Here is a 27512-nt window from a genome sequence, read left to right on the forward strand (position 1 = left end):
TGTGTGTGTGTCAGCATACATCTTTGCTTGTCTGAGTAAAGGAGGTGGAAAAAAAGTAATGGTGTGTGTGTATGTGTGTATGTATGTATGTGTGTGTGTATGTGTGTGTGTGTGTGTGTGTGTGTGTGTGTGTGTGTGTGTGTGTGTGTCAGCATACATCTTTGCTTGTCTGAGTATAGGAGGTGGAAAAAAGGAATGGTGAGTGTTTGTGTGTGACTGTGTGTGTGTGTGTGTGTGTGTGTGTGTATGTGTGTGTGTGTGTGTGTGTGTGTGTGTGTGTGTGTGTGTGTGTGTGTGTGTGTGTGTGTGTGTGTGTGTGTGTGTGTGTGCTTATGTGTGTTAGCATACATCTTTGCTTGTCTGAGTATAGAAGGTGGAAAAAAGGAATGATGTGAGTTTGTGTATGTGGGTTGTGCGCCCGGGGTTATGGTGTGCTTTGGGGTTATGATGCTCATCCACGTGCAGTGACTGAAGTATCCAAATGATTCAAAGTATTCATTTCCTCCAAAGCAAGGGGAGCTACACCAAAAAGTCCATTCATCACTTTGATGACATGTACTGTACCTCCCACAAAAGATAACACAGAATTGAGAGATGAGCAAAGGGAATGGATACAAAATAGAGAACTGGAACTGAAATTAGGTGCCTAATGGATCAAGAAACCTCTCTACTCAAGCCACTCACACATGTCATATCAGCAAAATGCAAAAATGTGCAAAATCTGGTGCTTTTCATTAAAAGTTAAGAAATTTAGCATCAGTACTTGTGATACAAGGCATTTCCAGAAGCTATCAGCTATTTTAAAGATGACGCTAGAAGTAAAAGAGAGTGATCCGCACACCATATAGCTCCCATGAAAGGTTTTTTATTATGCGTGCAACGTTTCGAGCCCCTGACTCTTTCATGGGAGCTATATGGTGTGCGGATCACGCTCTTTTACTTTTGGAGTCTTTCCTCTGATCCAGCACCCATCCGAAACGGTGAAAAGGGATGTGCGTGGTCACACGTTTACTTAAAGATGATGCTAGAACACTGTAGTGTGCTATAGCTATACTGTATAACAGCTGTTGTAAAGCCACTTCTCAAGAAGAATAACCTGGATGCCTCCATGCTAAACAATTACAGGCCCATATCCAATCTACCTTTTATTGGCAAAATCAAATGGGTATTTTGATTACTTTCAGTCTGGTTTTCGGGCAAATCACAGCACTGAAACAGCTCTCATTAAAGTTTCCAATGACATACGCCTCAACACAGATTCAGGTAAAACATCAGTCCTCGTGCTACTGGACCTTAGTGCAGCATTTGACACTGTTGATCACAATATTTTACTACACAGACTAGAACACTGGGTTGGCTAAAATCATATCTACAAGAAAGGAGCTTCTTTGTTGCCATCGAAAACTGTACCTCAACACCAACGTCCTTGACCTGTGGTGTTCCCCAGGGGTCGATCTTGGGGCCACTATTATTCAACCTCTATATGCTCCCACTTGGACAAATCATTCAAAATAATTTGATTTCATATCATAGCTATGCAGATGACACACAAATTTACTTAGCTCTATCACCAAACGACTATGGTCCTCTTGAATCTATGTGTCAGTGTATAGAACAAATCAACACCTGGATGTCTCAAAATTTTCTTCAGCTGAACAAAGAAAAAACTGAAGTAATTATATTTGGTAAAAATGAGGAAAGACTTAGGGTTGCCACTCTCCTTGACACAAAAGGGTTGAAGGCAAAGGATACTGTTAAAAATCTTGGTGTATTAATTGACAGTGATCTAAATTTCAACAGCCACATGAAAGCGATAACTAAATCAGCTTTTTACCACCTCAAAAATATTGCCAAACTCAGAGGGCTGATGTCAAAACATGACTTAGAAAAACTCATTCATGCATTTATCTCCAGCAGGGTTGATTACTGCAATGGACTGTTCACAGGCCTTCCTAAAAAGACTATTAAACAGCTTCAGGTGATACAAAATGCAGCAGCTAGGACTCTAACAAAAACTAAAAGAACTGACCACATTACTCCAATTCTTAAGTCCTTGCACTGGCTTCCAGTAAGTCACAGAATTGACTTTAAAGCACTATTGCTTGTTTATAAATCAGTAAATGGAGCAGGACCTAAATACTTGTCAGACATGCTTCAGCAGTACACACCTTCTCGTCCTCTCAGGTCCCAGGTGAAAAACCTGCTAGTAAAACCTACAGTTAGAACTAAACATGGTGAAGCAGCTTTTAGCTGCTATGAGGCTCAGCTGTGGAACCAACTTTCGGATGACATTAAAAAGGCCCCAACTGTAGCCAGTTTTAAATCTAGACTTAAGACCAAACTGTTCTCAGATGCTTTCTGCTAACTGTGCCGAGTTACAAATTCTGAATCTGCGTTGATAATTATTCTACTTTGTCTTTTATTACTTTTTTTACTACTTTTGCTTACTAATTATTCTTTATTTTTAAATGATTTTACCTTGTGTTTTATGTTTTCTTTTTATTATTATCTTTACCATTTAACTATTCTTTGACTATATTGCCCTTCTATGCTTTTATTTGTTATTATTGTTTGGTTTTGTTTATGTAAAGCACATTGAATGACCTCTGTATGAAATGTGCTATATAAATTAACTTGACTTGACTTGACTATAGCTATGCTGTTCTACAGTATATTCAATTCTCATTCACTTTTCCAATCTGTACCAATGATATACTAGACTACACTCTTAGGCAGGGATCACATTGGCCAGCGGCAAGCGTAGCGCAATGCTCAGACCATAATAAGTTCTGTCTCGTTCCTAAGTAACACAAACGGTTTGCCCAAACTGACAATTGAATACGCTCACATTGCGCTTTGAAAGTTGAACCCAGTTCAACGCTCAGCTTGTTCAACGCTAGCGTTACGCCAGCATTGCCACCGTTCCGCTGCCAAATCATAGAGAACAATTAGGAAACCTGCCGCTTGCCGCTGGTCAGTGTGATCCCCGCCTTAAAGTCATTACTACAACCACTCTTGTGTGTCTGTGCTGACCTTAACTATTGTGGCTTTTGGGGGCACTGAGGCACAAGTGGCTACAGCGCACGTACCACATTTGGGTTCGAGCGCCCATGGGGATCTGCGTTGGACTCGAACCCAATCCCACCCCACCTCTGTCGCCCTCTCACTTCCTGTCTCTCTCTTCACTGTCCTGAATAAAGGCAAAAAGCCAAAAAAAAACGATATACTTTAGTATAAAACTATTGTGCCTTTTCTCATTCTATTATAGCTAAGTACCGGTACTGTACTTCTTTTAACGGCAACAACACAAACCACCTCTAGTCATCATGACAAAGCACAAGTGAGGACACACTATTGTCTCTGGAACATCTGTGTCCTGGAGCAGACTAGCGACCCTGGTAGCGGATGCACCAGACACACCACAGCACACAGGGACATAAATAGAGAAAGCCATTAGCTGCCTGAGATCTGATTAGGGTTATTTGATGATGGTGAGAGAGGGGATTATAATCCAATGAAAACACTGAAACAGGAAGGACTCCATGGCAACGGGGAGAGGAAGCAGTCTGGCAGCAAACAGGAAGTCGGGGGGGGGGGGGGTGATTAATCTCAGCTGGGAAGATGAGAATGTCGTGCGCACACACAGACGTAACACACGCGCGGTGAGTCAGTGCGGTCAAAAAATAAAACGAGGTGTGGTGGTGGTGGTGGCAAGGAATACCCCGTCGCTATGGTAACTCACACAACAGCCAGAAATGAGTGTAAATGCAAAATCCTTTTCACGTCAGTTGACTTGACAACCGTTGGCCTTAGTGAATAAGTGAAAATATTTCTGGAACTTGTGGTGAATGAGTCGGTATGTGAAGAGAAGTGAGAAAGTACCCATTGAGTTTCAGGGTACCCATTTATATTTCTGTTATTGTTTTTTCAATCAAAGCAGCAAATTGCAACAATACCAACATATAAATTCCTACCACTGAAATGACATTCTGAACATTTTGAATTTGTCACGTGTCACATCTTTTACCGTTGCAAATAGATGCACAATCTCTCTCTGTTTCTCAAAAACGCAAACAGAAAGTACACATACTCAAGCTCAGAGATTCAGAGGGGTTTGTGGGTAGGCTCATCTAATGTAATGCATGTAAAAGGTTGCATCAGTCAGAAACTGCTAACCAATATTGACTTGAGGAACAGTATCCCTGCTTAAAGGGACACCAGACAACGTTTTCGTGTTAATTAATCATCTTCATAAGTCGGTATATGGTTAAATGACTCATTACGGGGTGAATGAAGGCTCTCTCGCCCGCCCCTACTGCCTATAGGAAGAATATTCCACTTGCAAGTTCGGTGAATCCTAACCGCCGACCGAAGCAGGATCAGTTTACAGCACAGAGGCAGACTAACGAAACGCTAGAGATTGTTGCAAACGTGTGTATAATGGCAGAGCCGGCGAAGAAGCAGCGAAAACCCTTGACGCAAGACGCAAAGAAAAAGAAGATCTTCAGACCGAGCGAGGGGGAGTTTCGTAGAGAAAAAGCATCAGGCTTGCCTGGTGTCCCTTTAACAGGCAGTCTAATACTGTATGAGTCAGACACACCTGTCCCTCACACGGTCATTGCCTTGGCCGCCCCTCTGCTGCTAACGCTCTCCAAGCAAACCAGAAGTGCATGTAAAATACAGGCTTACCACAGACAAATATTTACAGAGCGCTAAAAACAGGGACGGATTAAACAAATATGGGCCCCTGTGCACAATATCAAAAAAGGCCCCCCTCCCCCTGACGACCGCGACGCGCGCGGGCGCGGGCGCGGGCGCGTTTGCGCATGCGCGTGCAGCCAGCGCTTCTCTCTTTGCTGTCACTGTGCAGGCTGGTGCACAATTGCACACAATGAAAATGTAGTACATTATGTCATATATTATAACTCAGGCCCACACAGAAATGAATTCCAGCAGCTGTTTTTATTATTAGGCTGTAATCTCCCTTTGCTGTCCAAACAGTCTACAGCAACATTTTTCACTAAACGGACCGGACACAGTAGGCATATCTGACGGACCGGTAGCAGGGACGTTGATAGTATTTTGTGAGAGGTGGTGCTGATCATATTACAGGGGGTTCGGGGATGTCTCCCCCTGGACATTTTCGAAATTCTGGCTGTTAAATATACCCATTTAACGCAGTTTTGGAGGGGCATACAAACTTTAACAGAGGAAGCAGGGCCCGTTTTCTGTCTGACTCAGGTGACGTGAACATTGGCTACCTGCATGATAAGGTTTTCACTTCACTGCTGCTTGACACTACCTTGCATGGAGACATATTTCACGTTAACAGTGGAGATGTTAGCAAAACTATAGCGTTTGGTAAATGGAGATGCAGATCATCTCCCTAATTAATTTCTTTGCACAACAGCCCACTTATGGTTTAGTGACAAACCTGGGTAAGTTAACTCAGAGTAAGTGGTAAACCTCCTAATAGAAGAGCTGTGTGGCTTCATTCTCCTAACAAAACAAAGATCCCTTGTTGTAGGAGGTTTACCACTTATTCTGAGTTAACTTGCCCAGGTCTGTCACTAAACCACATACTTGGAATACCTCCCTGGTCTGCACTTCAAGAGAGGCTTTCAGTAAAACTCTTCTCTCTCATTTAAGGCCCACAGGCTTCAGTAAAAATGAGAAATATTCAACCCTGTAAAATGTGATGACCCTAAAGTCATTCTGACTGGCTACAAAGCGCTGAGGATCCAGATTTACTACTCAGCAAGCATGGCAATTAGGCCATAAATATTACCATGCTGCTCCGTGACCCTCCATCCTGAGGACATAACACAAAGGTGTTATGACATGTTCAGTCCAGAAGAGTGTCATACTGGCATGTTGGCTTTTCAGACCAATAAAAAAAAAATGCTCAACATGTCCGATATGTTAGACATTTAAGTTGATCAAGAGTACCCATGTCCTATTTGGCTTTATAATGTATATTCCAATCTTCCAATTACCTTTTCACAAATAATCTCACAGACACGTTTATGTGGAAAAGTATGTTTGCATTATCCCAGAGTCAACAACTCAAATGCACATCAGAGGATCCAGTGAAAGGTGATGATGAACATAGAAAACACACACACCTTTACCTGTGTAAAACGGGACTCTCTCTCACCCAAGGAAAAACAGCAGGACATTAACAGCAACTTACCTAAAAAAAAAACACAAGGAGAAAACCGGTAAGCATATTTATGTAACAGCTGTATTGACAATTCAATGTACTGTAAAAAACATTCACAGCACAGAGGGACTTTCATCAAACTTCTGTGAAATAGTTTTGCCAGGAGCTGATGATGATAATCGATTGTTGCTTTTGATGCAGCGCCATCTACTGGTGGACAGAAGAAAAGCTTCTAGTTCTGCTCAACTGCCATGTCCAGAGTGGACAATTTACAGAGGAGTCTCATTTTTACCATCTACAGAGGATATCAGGAAAAACTGCATTGAGCCTGTAGCTAAGACCACAGCTCAACACAATGATCCCCTATTGAAACCGCTGTGAGGCTATGATGTTCCTAGACAATACAAGTAGAACTATTTGCTACCATCAACTATTTGGAACTATTTGCACCATGTGCTCCCATAAATCCCACCATAACCAAACCACACCTCGGGTCATTTCATCAACCTGAGCCACTACTGTAGATGCATGGAGAGATTAAAATAACAGCAGTACTTAGTGCATACAGAGGCAGCCAGACTTCAGTTGCTGTCCTGAGCCTTTTGTCTTTGTTAATTTCATTTGAGGTGGGGTGTCCCGTCAGCTGGTTTGCATTGACTCAACAGGAAGCAGAATTAGTTTGAGGAATGTGAGGCCATCCCTCTCCATCAAGGATTAGGGGAGTGAGGAGGAAGTGTTGGATTACGGATGCCATGACGGTGTTAGTCTCGGGGCCGAGGGCAGGGGCAGGGGCTGATTAGCAGAAGTAATTGCCCCCAATGGGAGCTAGAAAGGGCCGGTGGGGCAGACTCCTGGGGGTATCACATCAGAACAGGCTTTTCTCGACCCGACTCGGACATTATAACTCTGCTCAGCGCCTCAGAGAGAACTACACTACACTTTCTACAAACTGAAACAATTAGAGAAGCACATTCGACACATTTTAGATTCAAGATTCAATAGATATTTATTTGTAACATACAGTTATAACAGTACAAAACAATTAGTGAAATGCAAACATGTAGACTTCCTGACTGGGCAAAATAGAATTATACATTATATAAATTTGTAGAACAGAATACAATGGAACCATTGAGCTGCAAGATATAATTTAAAATCTCCTTCTGTGTCCAGCGGAAATAGAAATAGCAGAGTATGCATTCTTGAATGCATCCATTTTTGCACTATGGGAACTTTGATGCATAGTGCATCAGATTTTAAAGATACTTGCGGAATATTTTCCAATCTCTTCAAACTTCTGCTCATAGCCAAACCAAAATCCTGCGAATAGTTAATACAGTGAACCATGCTAGAAAATATGAACTATGTGGTTGAGACTCAAAAATAAACATAGCTGGCATTCTTTCCCAGGCAACACTTGTGGGACCAAATTTATCAGAAACCTCTGGAGCTCAGAGTGTGATCAACTACTTTCCTGGTGCCGACAATGAATGATTCATTGGTGTGTGTGTGTGTGTGTGTGTGTGTGTGTGTGTGTGTGTGTGTGTGTGTGTGTGTACTCAAAGTTGTGAGTGATTTATGAGTGACATTTAAAAATATGATTATGAATATGAAACTGGCACCATGAGGCGCCACAGTTTATTTCCGCACTGGACCGCGCCGCTTGTCAGATGCCAACAGCATATACCACCACCAGACATCAGCATCAGCATCTGAGGGAAGTTCACACAGGCAGCCGGTGATGCTGGTTTGAGAGACAGGTTTAATGCAGAAGCTGCTACAGGCTGAACAGAACACGTTCATGTTTTCTTGTTCTGTAATCTACACAGCATAACACCTATCCAACACCCATGATGCATATAGCTCTCATAAGAAAAGGGATAATTTATTGTCTGCCACTCATTATCAGAAAGAGTCCCCACGGTGTGAACAGGACCCGAATGCGAAGCATAGTTTTTTGGGGAGTTTTTCTACTTTGTGTTTGTGAGAGCTTGCATGAGTTTTGATTAAGCTTTCTTCTTGGTAGAAGGGAGCCTTTTCTTCCCACTGTTTTCTACTTACTTGCAGCACTATAAATGAATAAAAGTATAATACTCATTTGATTGCAAAAATCCCAAATAATACTGCACACATTTTGTATTGGCTAAGGGGCAATACTATACATGGAGCATTGGAATACTAAGAGGAAAAATGCTGTATATTGTATACTCATATATTCATAGAGATTTTCATACATGTGGTACATAAAATATGTGGATGGGGACATGTGGTCAAGTGTGTGGTGTGATGACACATCGACTGGGCATCTTGAAGTTGTGAGCACAACCTTGTTGATGTGAGAGCCTCAGTGTGTGGGCCTATTATGGTAGTTTTCCACAAGATGCAAGGAAATTCCTTCAGGTGCTTTGGATCATTGCTTAGCATTTTTAACATTTTACTCACAGCGCTTTTCATACGCACAAGTAGGTAAGTTACGGTGAGCTGAATCTTGTTGATGTGAGAGCTTCCATTGAAAGGTGATTCAGCAACACCAGTCACTGTGTGTGGGCCTATTAAGGTAGCTTTCCACAAGATGCAGAAATTCTTTTTGGTACTTTGGATTATTGCTTACCATTTCAAGGTATTCCTCACAAGCAAATACTAATACATGGACAAGTTACAATACAGTCACATTAAATTAAATACTGACATCATCTGAAGGGGCATTACAGAAGAAAAAATAGGATACAAACTAGAAAAAAGCTAACTAAGAAAAAATAGCTAACTAATAACTAATTTACCAACAATCTGGATAACCCTCCAAAATTAGGCCCATAGTCCAACACATACCAGGGTTTATCAGTGTGGGCGTTAATAGATAAGGGCTCTCTAAGCACATGATATATGCTCACACGACACAGACTACTGCAGCCCATTATATTCATTATTATTCATATAATATTCTATATTCTATATAATATTATATTCTTATATTCTAAGCACTCTCTATAAAGGTGTTTATTAAATACCATAACTATAACCATGATCATATTCCAATAATAATTGTTTGTTTACTTGTTGTCACTTCTTTTATCAGTGTTTTCCCCAGTAATGTCATCTTTCTTATCTTGTGTTTATGTCTCCTCTCGTCTTATCTGTTTCCCTCTCTCTCCGTCTTCCTTTCCTCACATGTGTTTTAGAGACAATCCAGCCGAAGCCCTACATGCAGAATTCTGCCGATCATTACTTAAAGTTCAATCAAAAACAACCAACAATTCATGTAGGGCTGTTAGTTTTCCATTGGCCTTACCAATTAAGAAAATAATCTTACAATTCTGGATGCACCTGAACAGCAGTCTCGAGAACTCCCTCCATTTTGAGGCACTGAAAACCCAGGTGATGAACCCCTGGTTCCTCTGAGCCAGCTGGTACTGAAGCTAACTAATTCAATAACAACAACTAAAACACATCAAGCTCAGTCCAGATTTGTTTCCCAAACATCAATTAGAGTCAGCAAAAATAATGAATCAGGCAAAAGAAGAATATTTAGAACATTGGACAAACCAAATTAGAATGAATCCCTATCTGATCCTAAAAAGAGAATATGAATTGGCAGAGTATCTCATCTCTGTCAGCGATATGAGGCAGAGGCAAATCCTGACCAAGTACAGGCTCGGTGACCAGAATCTAGCAATAGAAACAGGCAGACACAGAAAAACCTGGCTGCCAAGAGAACAAAGAATATGTGGTCAAATTCCAAATAGGTATCCCACATTTTCAAAACTGTGACAACAATAAAAAAAGGCCATACTTCTTGGCGAAGAGCCCTCTGCTGCCCTAACAGCACAATTTATCTTGAAATGTGAGGATCTGAGGGACTCAACCTAAAACAAATTTGTGTCTGTGATGTAGACACACATACACATATACACATGCACGCACGCATGCACGCACGCACGTACGCACACGCACACACAGTTTTATTACTCTCGCTCTTTAGTTCTGTTAATTCTAGATCCTCTATAACAGTGTTTCTCAAACTTTTTCAGATGAAGGACCACTTAACCAATAAAAAATAAATGCACAGACCACCTAGCTAAAAAAAAAAAAAATTAGACCAATGTAACAGTATATTAGCCTACACAATAGGCCTACTCACTGAACCACCTTGCTTATTGTCTTTGTACTTTGCTTATTGTGTCAGAGGATTCATATGATTTAAACTGGCATATCTTAAATAGACAGTGTTGCAGAACTGTTTGGATTTACATTCAAGTTGGATCAATATTGCAAACAACTCATCTTATATTTTACCACGTCTGCTCGCGGACCACTTGGGATAGCTTGCGGACCACACTTTGAGAAACACTGCTCTATACCCACCCCAAACTGATGTACGCCCCACCCACCCTTTATATATTAATTATTTTAATTTTTATTTTCATTAATGATCCTATTATGTGTTGTTGTATGTTGTTGTATCAACAATAGCTTTGGCCCATACATACAGTCATGCTAACAAGGCAACTTTGAATTTGAATTTGACAGAGAGACACAAGTGAGACTCTGATGTACATCAATGAGACTGTGATGTACATCAATAAGACTGTGATGAGACTGTGATGTACATCAATGAGACTGTTATGTACACCAATGAGACTGTGATGTACATCAATAAGACTGTGGTGTACATCAATGAGACTGTGATGTACATCAATAAGAATAAGACTGTGATGTACACCAATAAGACTGTGATGTACATCAATGAGACTGTGGTGTACATCAATGAGACTGTGATGTACATCAGTAAGGGGGTCCAGTCCAGCGGGGGTGGGGGGGGGTGGGGAGGCTACAGATCAAAACGAAAAATGATGGTTCCATGCTATCCATGTGGGGTTACATGCCCACTAAGTTTCGTGTACCCCGGTCTTTCAGTGTCCCAGGAATCCTTGTTGGTGTACGGTCACTAAATGTACACATAAATTATTTTATTGTAAGGCCCCCCATGAACGAAAGTTCACAAAACTTGGCATGCATTCGGAAGGTGTCATAATAATCCTACACTTTCAATTTCGTGCAGTTTTGACCATGTCAGCCAGAGATATTGTAATGAAAACACCTAATTTTTTGCTTTTTAATTTTTAACTAGGTGGCGCTATACATGAAATAAGTGGTAATGGGATGGGTTGACATGCCCCCTTAAGACCAACAAACAAAAAAAAGGTGGACCTCCTAGGCCCTACGGTTCTTGAGATATTCACAGAAAACTGTCTCCGGCCACGTACAGGCCAGTTGGTGTATAGTAACATAAATTAATTTATTGTGTGGCCCCCCATGAACGGAATTCCACGAAACTTGGCGTGCATTCAGAGGGTGTCATAATAATCCTACATTTCCAATTTCGTGCAGTTTTGACTATGTTAGGTCACAGATACCTGCGATTACAACACCTAATTTTTACTTTTTTGTGTTTAACTAGGTGGCGCTATACATGAAATGAGTGGTTATGGAATGGGTTGACATGGCCCCTTGAGATCAACATACAAAAACAAAATGGTCCTTCTAAACCCTACGGTTCTCGAGATATTCACAGAAAACTGTCTGTCTGCCCTACCCTCCTTTCGGGGGGTCCAGTCCAGCGGGGGGGGCTACAGATCAAAAACGAAAAACGATGGTTCCATGCTATCCATGTGGGGTTACATGCCCACCAAGTTTCGTGTACCCCAGTCTTTCAGCGTCCCAGGAATCCTTGACGGAAATTCATTATGACTTCGCTTTCACTATGACTTATTATGACTTCGCTGCACGGCGGTCATAATAAGACTGTGGTGTACACCAATGAGACTGTGGTGTACATCAATAAGACTGTGGTGTACACCAATAAGACTGTGGTGTACATCAATGAGACTGTAGTGTGCACACCACGAGAGCACAGACTCACCACAACTTATCTAGGGTGCGTTTCGCAAAACCCTAATTACTAACCTGTTATCAACTTAGTTGGTTGGCAATGGGAAAATTGCATTGCAACCAACAAAGTTGCTAACTTAGTTAGCAAATATGGTTTTGGGAAACGCGCCCCTGCCATACTGCACCCCACTATTGCACCCTGTTGTCTCCTATCCCGTCTGGCCTATTTTATCTTTTTCTCTTTTCTCATCTGTTCCTTCTCTCTCTCTTCGCCTCCTTTCCTCGCCCTTCTCTATCTTCCCTTTCTTTTCCTTGCCCATGAGTTGGAGACAGACAGAGAGAAACACTGGTAAGTCTTGCTCAGATATCTGCTGAGTCACCAAAACCAAACCCATTATAATATAACATTACTATTATGATATGATTGGGTGGACAACGCCTCTCCCAACCTGGGAGGACCCAACACTGGCGGCTCTAACTGAGAATCAGTGAATGGTTACATTTATGAGAGCTTATAGTAGGACAGTGTAATCTTTCCAGTTTATGTCGAGCATATTTTAGAAAATAAAAAGAAAAGACATTCAAATTTAAGAACAATACATCCAGTCCAAGTCACTTAGTTTAGCTGTTCCTCAATGCACAGCTGGCTGGAAACTCTATCAGCACTGGGTGTGGTGCAGTGTGTGCATTTGTGACAGAGAGAGTGTGTCTGCTGATCACAGACAGAAGTGACCAATAATGATGATGTCACCACTTCCAGGGAACAACAGAGTGATGTAATGCCCCTGCTGTACAGGAGACGACCTCAACCTTAAATCTCAAATTACAGATCTGAGATCAGTCCTGCCTGACCAACTGCAGTGCGTGTAAGAACTATGAGACAAGTACCACACAGGTCGAGGAACAGCCTGCTAAACTTTTGGATTCCAGCTTGCTTGGGGAAGGGTGACCTCAAAAGGGTGGAAAGGAGAGAGAAGGGGAGGGGAGATCCAAGGACACACAACACATTAGTGAAAACACTCTCTCATAAACACACACACACACACATATACATGTTCCACACATGCACACGCACACGCACACACACACACACATATTCAACACATGCGCGCACACACACACGCACGCACGCACGCACGCACGCACGCACACACACACACACATACACACACACACACACACACACACGCACACGCACACGCACAAAGCAGTAGCAAAAAGTACCAGTGCAGCAATCTGCAAGTCATTGCAGTGGCTATGCAGTTCTCAGCAGACAGACTCAAGGCCTTTTCTATGATACAGAAGGTTAGTTTCCTTCACCCAGACAGTATAAAAATAGAACACACGGTCCCTCACAGATTCTTTTCTGATCACTGGCATCCTTTAATCCCCAAGTGTGCTCTCCACTAAAACCCATTTTGTGTCACAGTGGCACGAACCATAGAGACATCTCACATAAATGCAGAGAAGCCTGCAGAAAGATTCTGGAGTAACCAATAGAGATGTAGAATATTTATTTAAGATGCAAGTATACCACATCTGCACCTTAAATAACATAATTAAATATTCATATTTGCATTTTAAATGAAGGAATTCGTTGTAGTGTACTTTAGGTATATTTTTTTTATTTTTTTCTGTTTCCAGATGGTTCCTCACTCCTGAAAACATGACATACATTTTCATCTGTAGCCTGTGTCCTCCCTGGGAATCGAACCCATGATCTTGGTGTTCCGGGTGATCTTGGTCTATCTGTTTCTCAAGCAACTAAGCCACAGTAACATGTAAGTTTCCTTTCAACATATCATGAAACCTTTCTCTTTCATGTCCCCTATCACAAACAAGCACAATATAAATCTGTGCACTGTCAGGTTTTTTTTCTTTCTGACTGCATGGCACAACAACATCACTTCCAGTGTGTTAAACCAAAAGCGCCTTTAAGCTCTGTGAAGTCCTTCATGAGACCATTTATAACCTGTGTGCCACCATTTCAAGAAGATTCCACAACTCACAGCCACGTCTCCATGGCTAACTGCAGAAAGCCTTTAAAGAAAAAACATTTAAAAAAAAACCTAAACTTCTGAGTTGAAACCAAGAGAACACAACAGCCTTCAAACACTCCAAAGCTCATTACCTCCACTGAAAGAATCTGGGTCATGACCCGCTGCTGCAGTGTTTTTTTCTATGGGAGAATAAAAGCTGCAGAAGGCTGGCTTCAGTGCCAGTCTGGGCAGAGAGACACCACCCTCTGCAGCCTGCAGTGCCCAATGCCACCCTGTTGGACATAAGAACTCGCAGCTAATGCTAATAGGCCTGGCAGCTTTTTTGCAGAAAGGCTAGAGGGCCCGGGCTTTGTAATGAGAAGTTGGATGCTAATATAACAAGCTATGACTCTGCAATTATTTAGGGATTTTCACGATCCGACTCACCCTGGCTTGCTCACGATCAACCAACACGCAACTGAGGACTACAAAGACCTAATCCCTGCCGGTCTGTTTCTCACTCTCCTACATACTGTGTCTTCCAGGTCCTTTCTAGGACCACTTTAATATGCACAGATAGACAAGCTTATTCAACCCACAAACGAATGCCCCTCATGATCAGAGGTACACAAACCTGCTAGTCTTGTAGTTTTCTTTGCTGTATTCATCTTAACGCATGACCATGTCAACTTATTTTTATAATATTCAAACTTCTAATAAAAGTGTGGTGCATGTACACTAGCTTTCTGTAATGTCTCTGTACTAAACATGAAATAGTATTTATTCATTTTTCTACAATTCACGCTTCTGGCCTTCTGGCCGCTACTGAGTAGTTGTATGTACTGTATTTGCTTGACCATGTGGTGTTAATATTATATTTCTGCCCCACAGGTGTCATCATGATCAGTGTGTGAGCAGAGAGCCACTGAGCAGACCTTAGTAAGCAACCACTGAATGTGCTGTCAGGACTATTGATGAAGACCGCTGGAAGGGCTCAATAGAGTCAGAGTTTTCCTTGTTGCTTGGACACTCAGGAGGGCAGAAAAAAACACTCGCATGGCCCCCAACACTGCTTCAGGCCTCTTGAGGTCCCCGGGTGTCCTCATTTAAATAGCTTTGCATTCAGAGTCTGAATTAATAGCACAGGCACATTGTGTGGACGGCTAAAAAAAACACTCCCCAACCTGCAGAAGGCCCTCTCTGAGAGACAGGCTGAATTGCCTGCGTGAATGGACTCAAGGCTAGGAAGGAACTCAGGCTGTTACTTAACTTATAAAGTCAACAGCTATTATGTACAAAGACAGTCACTATGCACAATAACGCCACAACAAAGTCATGTATCTCTATGTGTATTTGTATATAGTGTGACGAGTACACGGCGTCCTCGTGAAAATCGGATATGGCTGAAAAATTCTCCAGGAAAGGTTCAGCTACAATGCTGCTAAATGCACAGAGAATTACAACAACAGAAAACAGAGAGGTGTGAAATAAAGAGAGGTGTGAAATAAAGAAAAAGTTACCAGACAAGACAGCACACACTGAGTAAAGAAGAGACATCTCAATACCAAGCAGGCAAAGCAGCAGTGACCTTGACCTGCTCCTATACAAACTAACCCACTAAAGGACAGTAGCCTATCATAAATAGCATAAATCACATTACAGTGGGCTTATTAATCCAAGTGCTGTGATTGACAGCTTTACCGCCCAATGACTACACGCCTGTCGTGTTGATGCATGAGAGTGATAATGGAAGTGTCGCTGGTGTCACTGTAGTATTCACAGGGTCAAGTGTGACCTGCGTCCATGCAAATAACATGGTCTGTTAAGGAAGAAAAGTACCATAGTAATGTTGCTGCATTCACTGTTCTAATAGGTTTCTCAATCTTAACACCAGTAAGCTACACCGCAACTGAATGTTAACCTGGCTGGCTAGACTACAAACTGGTGATTTTAGCATGTATTGCTTACTTATTTTTTAGTCATTCCACTCTATTCAATGTGGGAGACAGAGACAGCTTTCAAAAAGTACATCTTGCTGGCATAAAGAACTAGCTTTCATATACACAAACCAGATTAATGTGTATTTCACACTTTCCAGTCTTTTTAGTGGTACTTATGTTCATCTCTGATGATTCATTTTCTGTCCAGAAAAGCACAGAGAAAAGTCACAGTTTTAGCTCTTACACCAGATGTGAGCAATTTGGTTCAATTTGAGAGAATTTATAATGTTGTCTGCAGAGACTACCATAAAGACACTACACAGATTTTTACAAAAACAGATGCAGTCTCCGAGACTGACGAGAATATTCCTTAATTGAAAGGGCACAAGCAACATCAGAGCACAATAAGATACTACAAAGCCACTGTATAGAGAGAGTCTACAGTACATACACTTATACAAGATTAACATTAACAGTAATCAGGGAATTCCTGAATGACAAAAACTGATTCCTCCAGGCAATGGACGCCTACAATATCTTTCCATGATATCAATATGGTCTGCTTCCTAGCACGCTACTATGCAATAATAAAGCATAAACATACTTTAAAATAACAACAAATGCTTAACATTGCATCAGTATATTATAATATCACTCATTCACAAATCAAACCGTTAAACCACTAATAGAGACCAACCTTGCTGTATGTGCTTTGCATGCACTGTTCCTACATGAATTACATCATTCAGTCAGGCATTTACAGAGTGGACGCGTGACCACGCAGCGTGTTCACAGGGCAGTGTGGTGGAATGTTTCATTAGCGCTGGCTCAGCACTGAAATAGCACCTACACTGAGAACATGACACACTCATGACTCAGCCCAGCTGCCAATGTACACATACATACATATACAACCACCACATGCTACACGCTAGATGCTACACGCTAGATGCTACCTGCTACATGTTACATGCGCATGCAGCTGGAACACCACCAAAATAAAGCTCTGAGAGAAGAAAAAATGGCAAAGGCAGCAAGCATAGAAAGGGCAAACAGCATCTAGGCTGGGTGGAGATTTAAGAGCCAGGTTTTTCAAGGGATTCTGTTAGCATACTTTATAATATAATAACAATAATAATGATAATAATAAGCTTTATTTTTATTGCACCTTTCATGCACAGAATGCAGCTCAAAGTGCTTTACATTTGGAGAATTTAACACAATAATAGAGAGAAAAACAATGTGTAATAATACAAATAAACAAAATAATAAATAAAACTATATTCTATATAACTCTCTTATTTGTCCATATTATTTATGCTGGTCTCTAGACGTTATTCTTGCACTGTTGCACTGTTGGACTACTGTTGGACTACTTTTTGCACCTTCACCATGACACTCACTCTCTTGAGCACCTCACCATGCACAAAGAACTACAGGCCAGTCCCAGCCCTGTCACTGCAAGCATCTCATGCTTGATCACCCTCAAACACACTGTGGATTTTTTTAATTTAATTTATATAGTATATTTAGTATTTAGTTTAGTTAGTTTTTCTTATCTTCTACTGTCTCTATTGTACAGTGGAGTTTGGTTATATGTTTATACTTATATTTACCATTTCTGTTGTAAGTGCATGTTGTGTGTGATGTCTGTATGCTACTGAGACCTTGAATTTCCCCTTGGGGATCAATAAAGTATCTATCTATCTATCTATCTCATGCTACACATTACATGTCAATGCAGCACACAGCAGCAGGCTGACAGCAGCTAGTTTACAAACATGCAACCATGACACTTATCTTGCATTCACTTGGTCTCTCCCAGGGCACAAACTAACTTGCACAGCAGCCAATCCAGCCCAATAGAAGCAGGAGAACAGGACACCGGGCTGAGTCCCTTTGAGACGTGTCCAGTGCTTAAATCAAAGGTCGCCCCACATACACCTGCTTTTAATTCAGTGTTGTGAGCTATCCTGTACTGATGGAGGTTATTGTGCATGGAGCACATGCATACACACGCACACACACACACACAAATACACACACCCAGCCCAAAGAGGGTTTGAGAAAGTAGGGTGTGTGCAGTGAGCGAGTGCAGCAGCTCTGGCTGACCACTGAGTCGTTAATTAAAGATGAGCCGTGCCTGCTGTGAAGGCTGCTACAGGAGCCCAATGCTGCTGCTGCTGCTGCTCTTGCTGCTGCTTCAGTAAAGGACGGGAGGAGGCTCTATCCTAAATTTAGGTGAAGACTAAGAGTGTGTAAGAGTGTGGCTGCTCGTAGCTTCCTCTCCCTTGTTCTTCTCACGCAAGGGTGCAGCAGGGTCCTGCCCGAGTTCAGGTATTGCTGCCACCAAAGGGGCTGATGAACCTGCTTTTTGTCTTTCCCACCTCAGCCAAGTGTGAAGTACCTGCTCACATATATCTCCTCATGATGATGTTAGAGGACTGTCCTATATCTCACTCAGGGTTACGTCAGGGTGAGTGGATATGTCTATATCTCACTCCTCACAATATGTCAGGGTGAATGGATCTATCTGTAGCTCCTGAAAGGGCAATCCATTTGTCAGCCCTATTCCTCTGTCTCTTCACAATGCAAGGGATCTGCCCCAATCTCTCCTCACATCAGGGTGAGAGATCTAGTCCAGTCTCTTTCAATCTCCTAACAATGTAGATTGATAGACTTGATGCCCCCCCCTTCTCCTTCTCTTTCCCTCTCTTTCCCTCTCTCTCACTCTCTCTCTCTCTCTCTCTCTCTCTCTCTCTCTCTCTCTCTCTCTCTCTCCTCACATCAGGGTAGGAGCCAGCAGATACAGCATTTCTCTCCACATATGTTCTGTTCTTTTTGCCTACACTCCCTCTATAAATCTCTCTCCCTCTCCCTCTCCCTCGCTCCCTCCTGACATCAGCATAAGGGACCAGCACACACCGTACATCTCTCCTCCAACTCACTCTTCTCTTTGCCTGCACAGGAGATAAGGGATAAGGGACCAGCATACAGCGCCTCCCTCCTCATATGCTCCCTGTCATCTCTGCCTGCACTCTCTCTCTCAATCTCTTTCTCAATCTCTCTCTCTCTCTCTCTCTCTCTCTCTTTCTCTCAATTTCTTTCACTCCCTATCTCTTTCTCTCCCCTGACGTCACAATAAGGAGGTCATCATACAGTACATGTCTCCTCTCCTCACATGCTCTCGGCTCTCTATGCCTGTGAGAGGGAACCCCGGAGTTATGGAGGCCCGTTACCGTGGTGATGCAGCAGTCAGCGAAAATACCCCTAGCGCAGACGCACTCGGTGTGCCGCATGACGCAGCCTACAAGCCGCTAAGCAGACTCTCTCTCTCTCTCTCTCTCAAACACACCAACACACACACACACACACACAGGCACATGTGCAACCAAACACAAACACACATACTGTAGGACAGGAACAAGGATGTACACAGTGCATGTAGCCCACACACACACACACACACACACACAAACACACACACACACACACACACACACACACACACACACACACACACACACACACACACACACACACACACACACACTTATGCAGACACACTTTAGCAAAGAATGAGTGTATGAGTTTTCTCAGACAGAGCATATGCATAGAGCTTGCATGCAGAGAGCACATCACCCACATATCCACCACTAAGACGCCCAGCCCCTTTAGTCACAACATAGTACAAAAGACTCTATTTTCCCTTTCATATGGCTAAACATAGCTACAGGGAACAGAGCCTGACAGACAGACAGAGAGAGAGAGAGAGAGAGAAAGCAGGAGTGAATGCAAATTAGACTAAGCCCACAAAATTCCTCCTTAGTGGAAAAAAAACTTTGCAGTGCTCAATATACTCAAAGGACTGGTAAAGACTGAGTCACCAAGACCAGCATGGTGGAAAAGTGGAGAACGAGAGGAGAGAGAGAGCACAGAGAGCACAGGCAGAAGAGAAGGAGAGAGAATAAGACAAGGATAGAGAGATGGGTAAGAGTGACAGGGATGGGGAAATAGAAGGCGAAAGGATGAGAGAAAGAAAGAGAGAGAAAGAGAGAGAGAGGTACCTTTAAGAGAGGTGATCTCGTGTTGTATAGACCTGGCTGAGTCCATGCTGCTCTCTCCCTCTGCTGCTGCTGCTGCTGCTGGTTCAGTAGCTAACGCGGCACTGCTGCGCTGGTGTGGAGCGCTATGGTCTCCACAGATCACTGACTGCCCGGGACACACACACACACGCACTCACACACACACAACGCAAGCTCTGCCCCCTGATCTCCAGTAGCATACAGAAGGAATTTAGCTTTTATGTGCGCTTTCCCTCTTTCTCGCGCACACTGACTCACTCCCTCACGCTCCCTCTCTCACGCTCCCTCTCTGCAGTGCTGTTTGCTGACTGTGTGGCTTCTGAGTGTTGTGATCCTCTTCTCTCTCTCTCTCTCTCTCTCTCTTTCTTTACTCCCTCACTTACCCTCTCTCTTTATCCTTCTCTCCCTCCCTTACTTGCCCTCTCCCTTTATCCCTTCTTTCTCTCTCTCACCCCAGCAGCAAGGATCAGTGAGAGCCCCCCCCCCCCACCCCCCCTCCGTCTCCTTCCCCTGTCCTGGTGCTAAACATCCCATCCTCCTGAGTCTCCTAAGATGGAGTGCTCAGCCAATCACAGCCAAGCTCCAGCCATCAACATTCATACTGATGGGATGTTTGGCACTGCGATGGAGCTTTCAACCAATCACAGCCCAGCCCCATCCATCAACATTCTCTCACTGATGAAATGTTTGGCAACAAGGAACAAGTGCAGCAGAGATTTAAGACTTCAGCCTCCTCCCCTGAAATCCCACTACCGACTCAGTGTGGTTTGGCTGCTATTTGCAGCAGCATTTAGCAATACTCAACAGTTCCAGTGGGTGCAGAAGATATGCAATCCCAGAATGCAACTTAGTCCAGGCTAGGTTAGGTCCAGATATGAGACAGGTTTTTCAGAGTTGGCAGCCAGTTGGGATGTCCTGCACAAACTGCTGGATCATTTGGAGGCCCACAGTAGCCAGACAGAGATCCACCCTGATGGCGATTACTGGCTGCCAGAAACACTCACATACAGACTTAACTGACTCTCAAAGTCCATCTGTATCTAGAAAAAAATATTTTTCTCCATCATACTCCAGAAAACACAATGCATCAGAAGACTTTATTTATTACAGGTTACATCTTGTGTGCTTTCTCATGATGCCATAGGTCCAAGATTTATGCACCAGTAGATTTAATTTCACAAGAAAATGTAATATCATGACAGATTTCCACAGTGTGGTTTGGCAAGCACAAAGAAACTCAATTATACAACACTAAGGGAATTTGAAACAGCCATGAAAATTCCATTATATTTTTGTATTCAGGAAATTCCCTAACAACTGAAAAGTTGTTATTGTTGCGATTAGGCACAGTCCTCAATAATATTAAAAGGCTCTTGATATTTGACATCAACAACCAATCAAATACCCCTCCCCTCCGTGGTCCTGAAGCCATGTTGGAGTAGGAATACATCTCATTGCTGACTGGCTGGTAGAGTGTATGGTTTAGTCGGAGTTACTTTGTCTGTTTCCCATTTACACAGCCACAGAGTTTTTTCTGAGCACGTACTGTACACACGCACACACGCACACACACACACACACACACTCACTCACACTATCATACACACACACACACCACACACACACACACACACACACACACACACACACACACACACACACACACACACACACACACACACACACACACACACACACACACACACAGCTAGAGGATGGTGAGGAGCTTTTGAACTGAATCTGAATAAGAGTGTGCTGGATTAGATTTGAGGAGTACACCTCTAACGGAGTAGATGTATCAGTTCAGTAGGACTGTAGGTTTAGGCCTGTTGGTAATCTGGCACAGAACAACAGGGTGGCCTGGGAAGGCAGCCAACGCCAAGGTCATGTGGCCTTGGTGTCAGCACCCCGTCTGGAGACTGTGTGTGTGTGTGTGTGTGTGTGTGTGTGTGTGCGTGTGTGCGTGTGTGTGTGTCGGTGTGTGTGTGTTAGTGTTTGTACATGGTGATGAAGGCTAGTCCTTCAATCCAGAACATCAGCGTTGTCTCACTGGGAGAGATAGCACCAAGTCTCAAAACACAAACACTTTGCTCTCTGATACATTTCCAGTGCATAAGGTGTACTCTGAATCAACAAGAACACCAAGCACCCACAGACAGACAGATAGACCAAGACAGGCATACAGTATGATACCCTCATGGGTGTGTGTGTGTATGTTGGTGTGTGGAGTGTGTGGGTGCAAAGACAGAAGATCTGAAATGGTAGGTGAAGTTCACACAGTGTACTAGTCATAAATGAAATTAGCAAGACAATAATTCACATTAGGGCCTTTAAGTTTGTACTTTAAGTTAGCAGTAAATATCAACCAATCAAACAAACTATAGATATACTAACCATAACCGAACATCTTAGCCCATTCACGCTCATTTCTACACGTGAGTGACTGATAGTTTTTGATGGCCCATTATAACGAATTTGGTCGTTTTGGTTACTGTAATACTGGTCCCTGAGCAGTCTATGGGTGTGTATACTGTATGTGTATTGAAAGAGAGAGAGAGATGGAGAGTGTGTTTGTGCATGTGTGTGTGTGTACATGTGTGAATGGTCCCTTGTTTCCTAATTTACAGCTCCGGATGTGCATGAACATAATCAAACACAGAACCTAACCTACTGTAGCACAGGCTGTCTGAGGGACTGAGTGAGTGAGTGAGTGAGTGAGTGAGTGAGAAAGAGAGTGAGTGAGAGTGCGAGAGAAAGTGAGAGTGAGAGAGTGAATGAGAAGCCAGTATGACACAGCAGTTTTGGAGACAGTCTGGCCCAGCAGCACTACTGTCGTTGCTGGGTGAATAATGCATAGGACCACACGGCCCCAGTCTACCTTCACTCAAACCCTGCGAGAAAGTGAAATACTACTGCTACTATCACAACATAATTACGGAAAAACAAGCAAACACTGAGTACTGTCGATATCAAATTATACGCAGGTCAACCAAACAACATGGACGAATAAATAACATACATTCCAAGATCTAATAAGTGAGCTAAACATATTCACTGGCATTTGAAACATGCGTTTATTATGTGAAATCAGATGTCATGCTTTGAGGTTATCTAAAGCATTGCTTGCTAAAGCCATGCCACCACCACACTGGACTCTTTGAGATCTACCAGCTGGGACGTGTTAGCTGTACTTGCATGGCATTGATGGATTTTCACAAACATTCTACACTGATCTGTTCTGTGACGTCTCTATGAGAATGAATGGCACCAGAAATACACCAAGCAGAAATCTGGCTGGTTAAATCAAGTCTCAATTGTGGCTGGCAGCACACGTCGCCTGTTTGAAATGTCACAATCATTCTGTTTGTCTCTCTGTGTCGAAGAGACCCATGACTGAAGTGCAACCCTCTGTGAATATTGTAAAGCAGATTTGTTAGCAATTCTGTTCATATCATGTATGTCTCCACACCTGATTGCTATCACTTTTTCATAATTATTTGTTTCTGTCTTGAGCAAATCACAACGGTCTTGAACTGGATTTATCTTGCTGTCCTGTGGCTACAGTTCACCCCTCTGTGGTCTCCTTTCCGTTATAGTTAAGTGTACATTACTGAAGCAATATGGCATGAGAGAGAGAGAGAGTGGGGTTGGTAAAGACTGTCTCCAAGGTTGTGATTCAGCGGGAGGCCAAGTGCCACAGGTAATCCCATTCATGCCTACTCTCTGCTGTCTTGTAATCTTGTAGACCTGTGTCTTGTAGACGGGCTCCCTTGATGATAGTTGTCAGGCCTTCAGCGGCTCTGCCAGATACGAATCCCTCTCTCCTCACAGTCCCCTGTTGAGTTCAGCATCCTGTCTCTGCTAGCAGATTGCTCTTTCAGATGCAGACTGCTCATAGTGTCTGGCCTGCGACAACCACTGACTCAGAGCAGACAGACACTAATCGAATTTAAATTCACTCCAATTCAGCTCAATTAAGGCCTGTTTTTATTTATTTATTTATTTGGTGTCATTTGCATTGTCTCAAAGCACTTTACCAAGCCCAAGGCCTTCCTTTCACAAGAGCAAGCCACGACGCCAGCATTAACAAAGTCCGATTTACTAAAACAATGTCCTATGCCGAGCCAGGGTCGCCCTAATACAAATTCAATGGCAGAACCCACCTCAGAAGAGTGGACCCATCTGCTTGAGGTCAGCCCAGGAGAGACAGACCACAGTCATGTAGACTTGGGTCTATGGGAGAGGAACAGAAACTACACACACATGGGTTTGTTACATGAAAGTGAATAAGACTTCAGAGGAATATGAAGGAATATACTTCAGAGGAAGACTGCGCAGACTCATTAAATGTGATTTTCGAGAGTGTATTTTATACATTTTACATTAAAGTGCATTTCTCTTAGCCTCCTCTATCTAAAGATATATATATATATATATATATATATATATATATATATATAGATATATATATATATATATAGATATATATATATATATAGGAGGCTAGGTCTTCATCAAGAAAATAAAAGCTACTGGATGTGCATGTCCATGGATTCATTAGGAATATTCTAGTTGTGTGAAATTTCACACGCCACTGCTAATATTCCTCTTAGAACCAGTACGAGCCCCACCCTCAGCAGAGCTTGAATTTAATGGAGGATTCGCTCTGGCACCTGTCACCATTATAGAGGAGTCCTCCATTTTAGGGGAGGGGTGGAGGGAGATAGGTGGGGATGGGGCAGTGGCAATACAAAGCGAGACCCGTCCAGCCAATGACAGGCGGGATTCCGATCCGGTGAAGTCAGAGAGGCGCGTAAATCGCTCGTAAACGGTTTACGACGATACACCGCACCAACCCCCCCCCCCAACATTATTACACAGAGGCGTCCGAGAAAAGAGAAGGGTTGGGGATCTGCACAGGACCAGGGTGGCGATGAACACAGGAAGCCTTTTGTCCTCACAGAAAACCAACCCCCGACAATCAATCAATATTGTTCAGTGTGCACCAGAGCGTGTGAATCTTAAAGGACTCCTAGATCTCCTGGGAGATGGAGCAGATATCAGAACAGAAAATGAGAGGATGTCTGTGCACGGGGATTCTTTTTTAATCTACATGTTTACATCATCTTCACAACACACTTAGCACTAATAAGATTGGAAAGGGACTGTTTGAAACTGTTCTGGGTCAAACTTATGAAACCTATATCAAATTGTCGAAGGATAAAGGGATTTGAATGGGAGCAGCATATTCAGAAACTTGCCTTTAGTGCCAAAACAGCTTGTCACTCTGACACTCTACACACCAGCACTGCACCCAACTGGCACAGGACTGTGGCGTTTGACCAGTGGCAGGTCCGGTATTTGCAGTTACTGATTGGCTTAGAATCTAAATGAACTGGAGAAGTTTGTCGTTTTGATATGTCGTGCAAGTCGTTTTGATTGATATGCAACACGGCCAACTGCTGCAGACCACTGACAGGGAGACTGATAGGAATTCTGATAGGAAATGTCTTAAATACAGTGATCATGTTCATCTTGTATGCCAAATTCTGCTGAGGTGCTATCTGGGCTGATAAACAAAAGCTATGGCCTGATATCAGCTAGAAATAACAGGTTTTTAACAGAAATGGAGACACACTTCTATGATCCACACTACTAAATTTAATAATTTAACTTAGAAAAAGGACTCATATGTTTCTTGGTGTTTTATGCCCCCAACGTTGTCTTCAAGGCAGCGCTGCCTGGAAGGCACTAGGGTTAGGCATGGGTTAAGGTTAGGGTTAGGGTTGGGGTAGGTTTAGGATTAGGTGCCTTTAAGTCAGCGGTGGCAGTGCTCCCTGGAAGACGACGTAGGGGGCATAAAACACCACTGAGTGACTCATATGCAGACTGCAACAAACATCAGACTATCTGTACCACTACAGAGACTAAAGTGGCACCATAATCATACGCTTCATAACAGATGCCCTCTCAAAATAGCATGAATGACTAAGAGCATAATCTGGCACTCCTATGGACAACGTGATTCAACAACAGCCATAATACACTGAAACTCAGTATCGTGTGCATGGCCATGGCGATGCTAGTAGCCTGATGTGGGAGCAGAGAGGTCAGATGAGGTTAAGGTCAGCTGGTTAATGTTACTGTTTTGTGTCATCTGCCTTATCTTAGTTTTTTAGTGTCTGAGCACGAATACTGAAGATGAATATCTCCACTGCGGAGATCGACACATTCCGCCATGGGAGGGGGAGGACAACCTGACATTCTGCAGAGCTGGTCAAGTATCTATCAGCTTACATGCAGACCACCAGAGAGTGATACACTCCCCAAACATACACACACACACACACACACACACACACACACACACACACACACACACACACACACACACACACACACACACACACAAATACACACATGCACCAACCCACAAACATGCAAACAAATATCTCTGTATCAGCCACAAATGTTACCTGCAATCCACGATTTTCTACACATAAATACATACAACATAAATCCCTAAATCTATATACCTATATAAATGTTTCAAAATGTTGTATAAATTCATGACTGGGCGTGTCACACTTCTTGGAAGTCCCAGCGCACTCATGTTACTGTTTGTCTGCAAAACCACGCCAGGGCATGGGGGGAACTCCGAGAGGCGGTTTGTTTGTGTGGAGGGCGACGATTCCTGGCGTGCCATTACAGTGATATCAAAGTCCTCATGCAGTCGCTACACTCATTACCATGTCTTCAAAGAGACATGGGGACCACTTCCCAGAAGACTCCCTCTACTACCTCAATGCTGAGATCTATCAAGAATAAACCTGCCTCAAATATATCATTAAAATGTGTCAGGCTTCTCCCTCTGAGGATTTTCAAAGGAAATTGTCATGATGCAACAGGTACTGAAAATGGCAACACAATCACTTGTCGCAGACCGTGTCCCTGCCTGTTATTAAACTAGTATTTGTGTACAGTGTAAAACATCAAAATTAAGATTAAAGGAACATCAAAAACATTACAGGTACCGTAAATCTAAATGTATGCCATACATTTGTCAATGTTTGCAATACACATTATAAAATATGGAACAACACATAGGCATAACACATACACTACAACTGCACTTCATCAGGGACCCTGTGGCATAGGGCTACAAAAGGCTTCATAAATGTCATAGGGCTACATAAGGCGTCTTAAAGGCCAATGAAGGCGTCTTATAGGTCATAGGGCTACATAAGGCTTATTATAGGTCAAAGGGCTACATAAGGCTTATTATAGGTCATAGGGCTACATAAGGCGTCTTATAGGTCATAGGGCTACATAAGGCTTCTTATAGGCCAATGGGCTACATAAGGCTTCTGAGTGTGCAGGGACAAAGAGGGCAAATGGAGAAATGGAGGACTAGAAAGAGAGAGAGAAGGTACAAAAGTGAGAGGGTGAATACAGC

General features: G+C 42.8%; 1 protein-coding gene across 6 annotated transcripts in view; it reads right to left on the reverse strand.

The window, feature by feature from the left end:
- pleca (plectin a) overlaps positions 1-27512 on the reverse strand; it is a 148948-nt gene that overhangs the window by 91046 nt on the left and 30390 nt on the right. For 2 of the 6 annotated variants that reach the window (XM_042076242.1, XM_042076241.1), the window contains exon 1: positions 20039-20390. The exons of the other annotated variants lie outside the window; for them this stretch is intronic. In XM_042076242.1, the coding sequence (XP_041932176.1) occupies positions 20039-20084 (46 nt within the window). In that variant the 5' untranslated portion in view covers positions 20085-20390. Of the gene's footprint in view, positions 1-20038; positions 20391-27512 lie in introns of those variants that run through there. 6 annotated transcript variants of the gene reach the window in all.

Source organism: Alosa sapidissima, chromosome 21, assembly GCF_018492685.1.
Source record: "Alosa sapidissima isolate fAloSap1 chromosome 21, fAloSap1.pri, whole genome shotgun sequence".
Taxonomy (NCBI): domain Eukaryota; kingdom Metazoa; phylum Chordata; class Actinopteri; order Clupeiformes; family Clupeidae; genus Alosa; species Alosa sapidissima.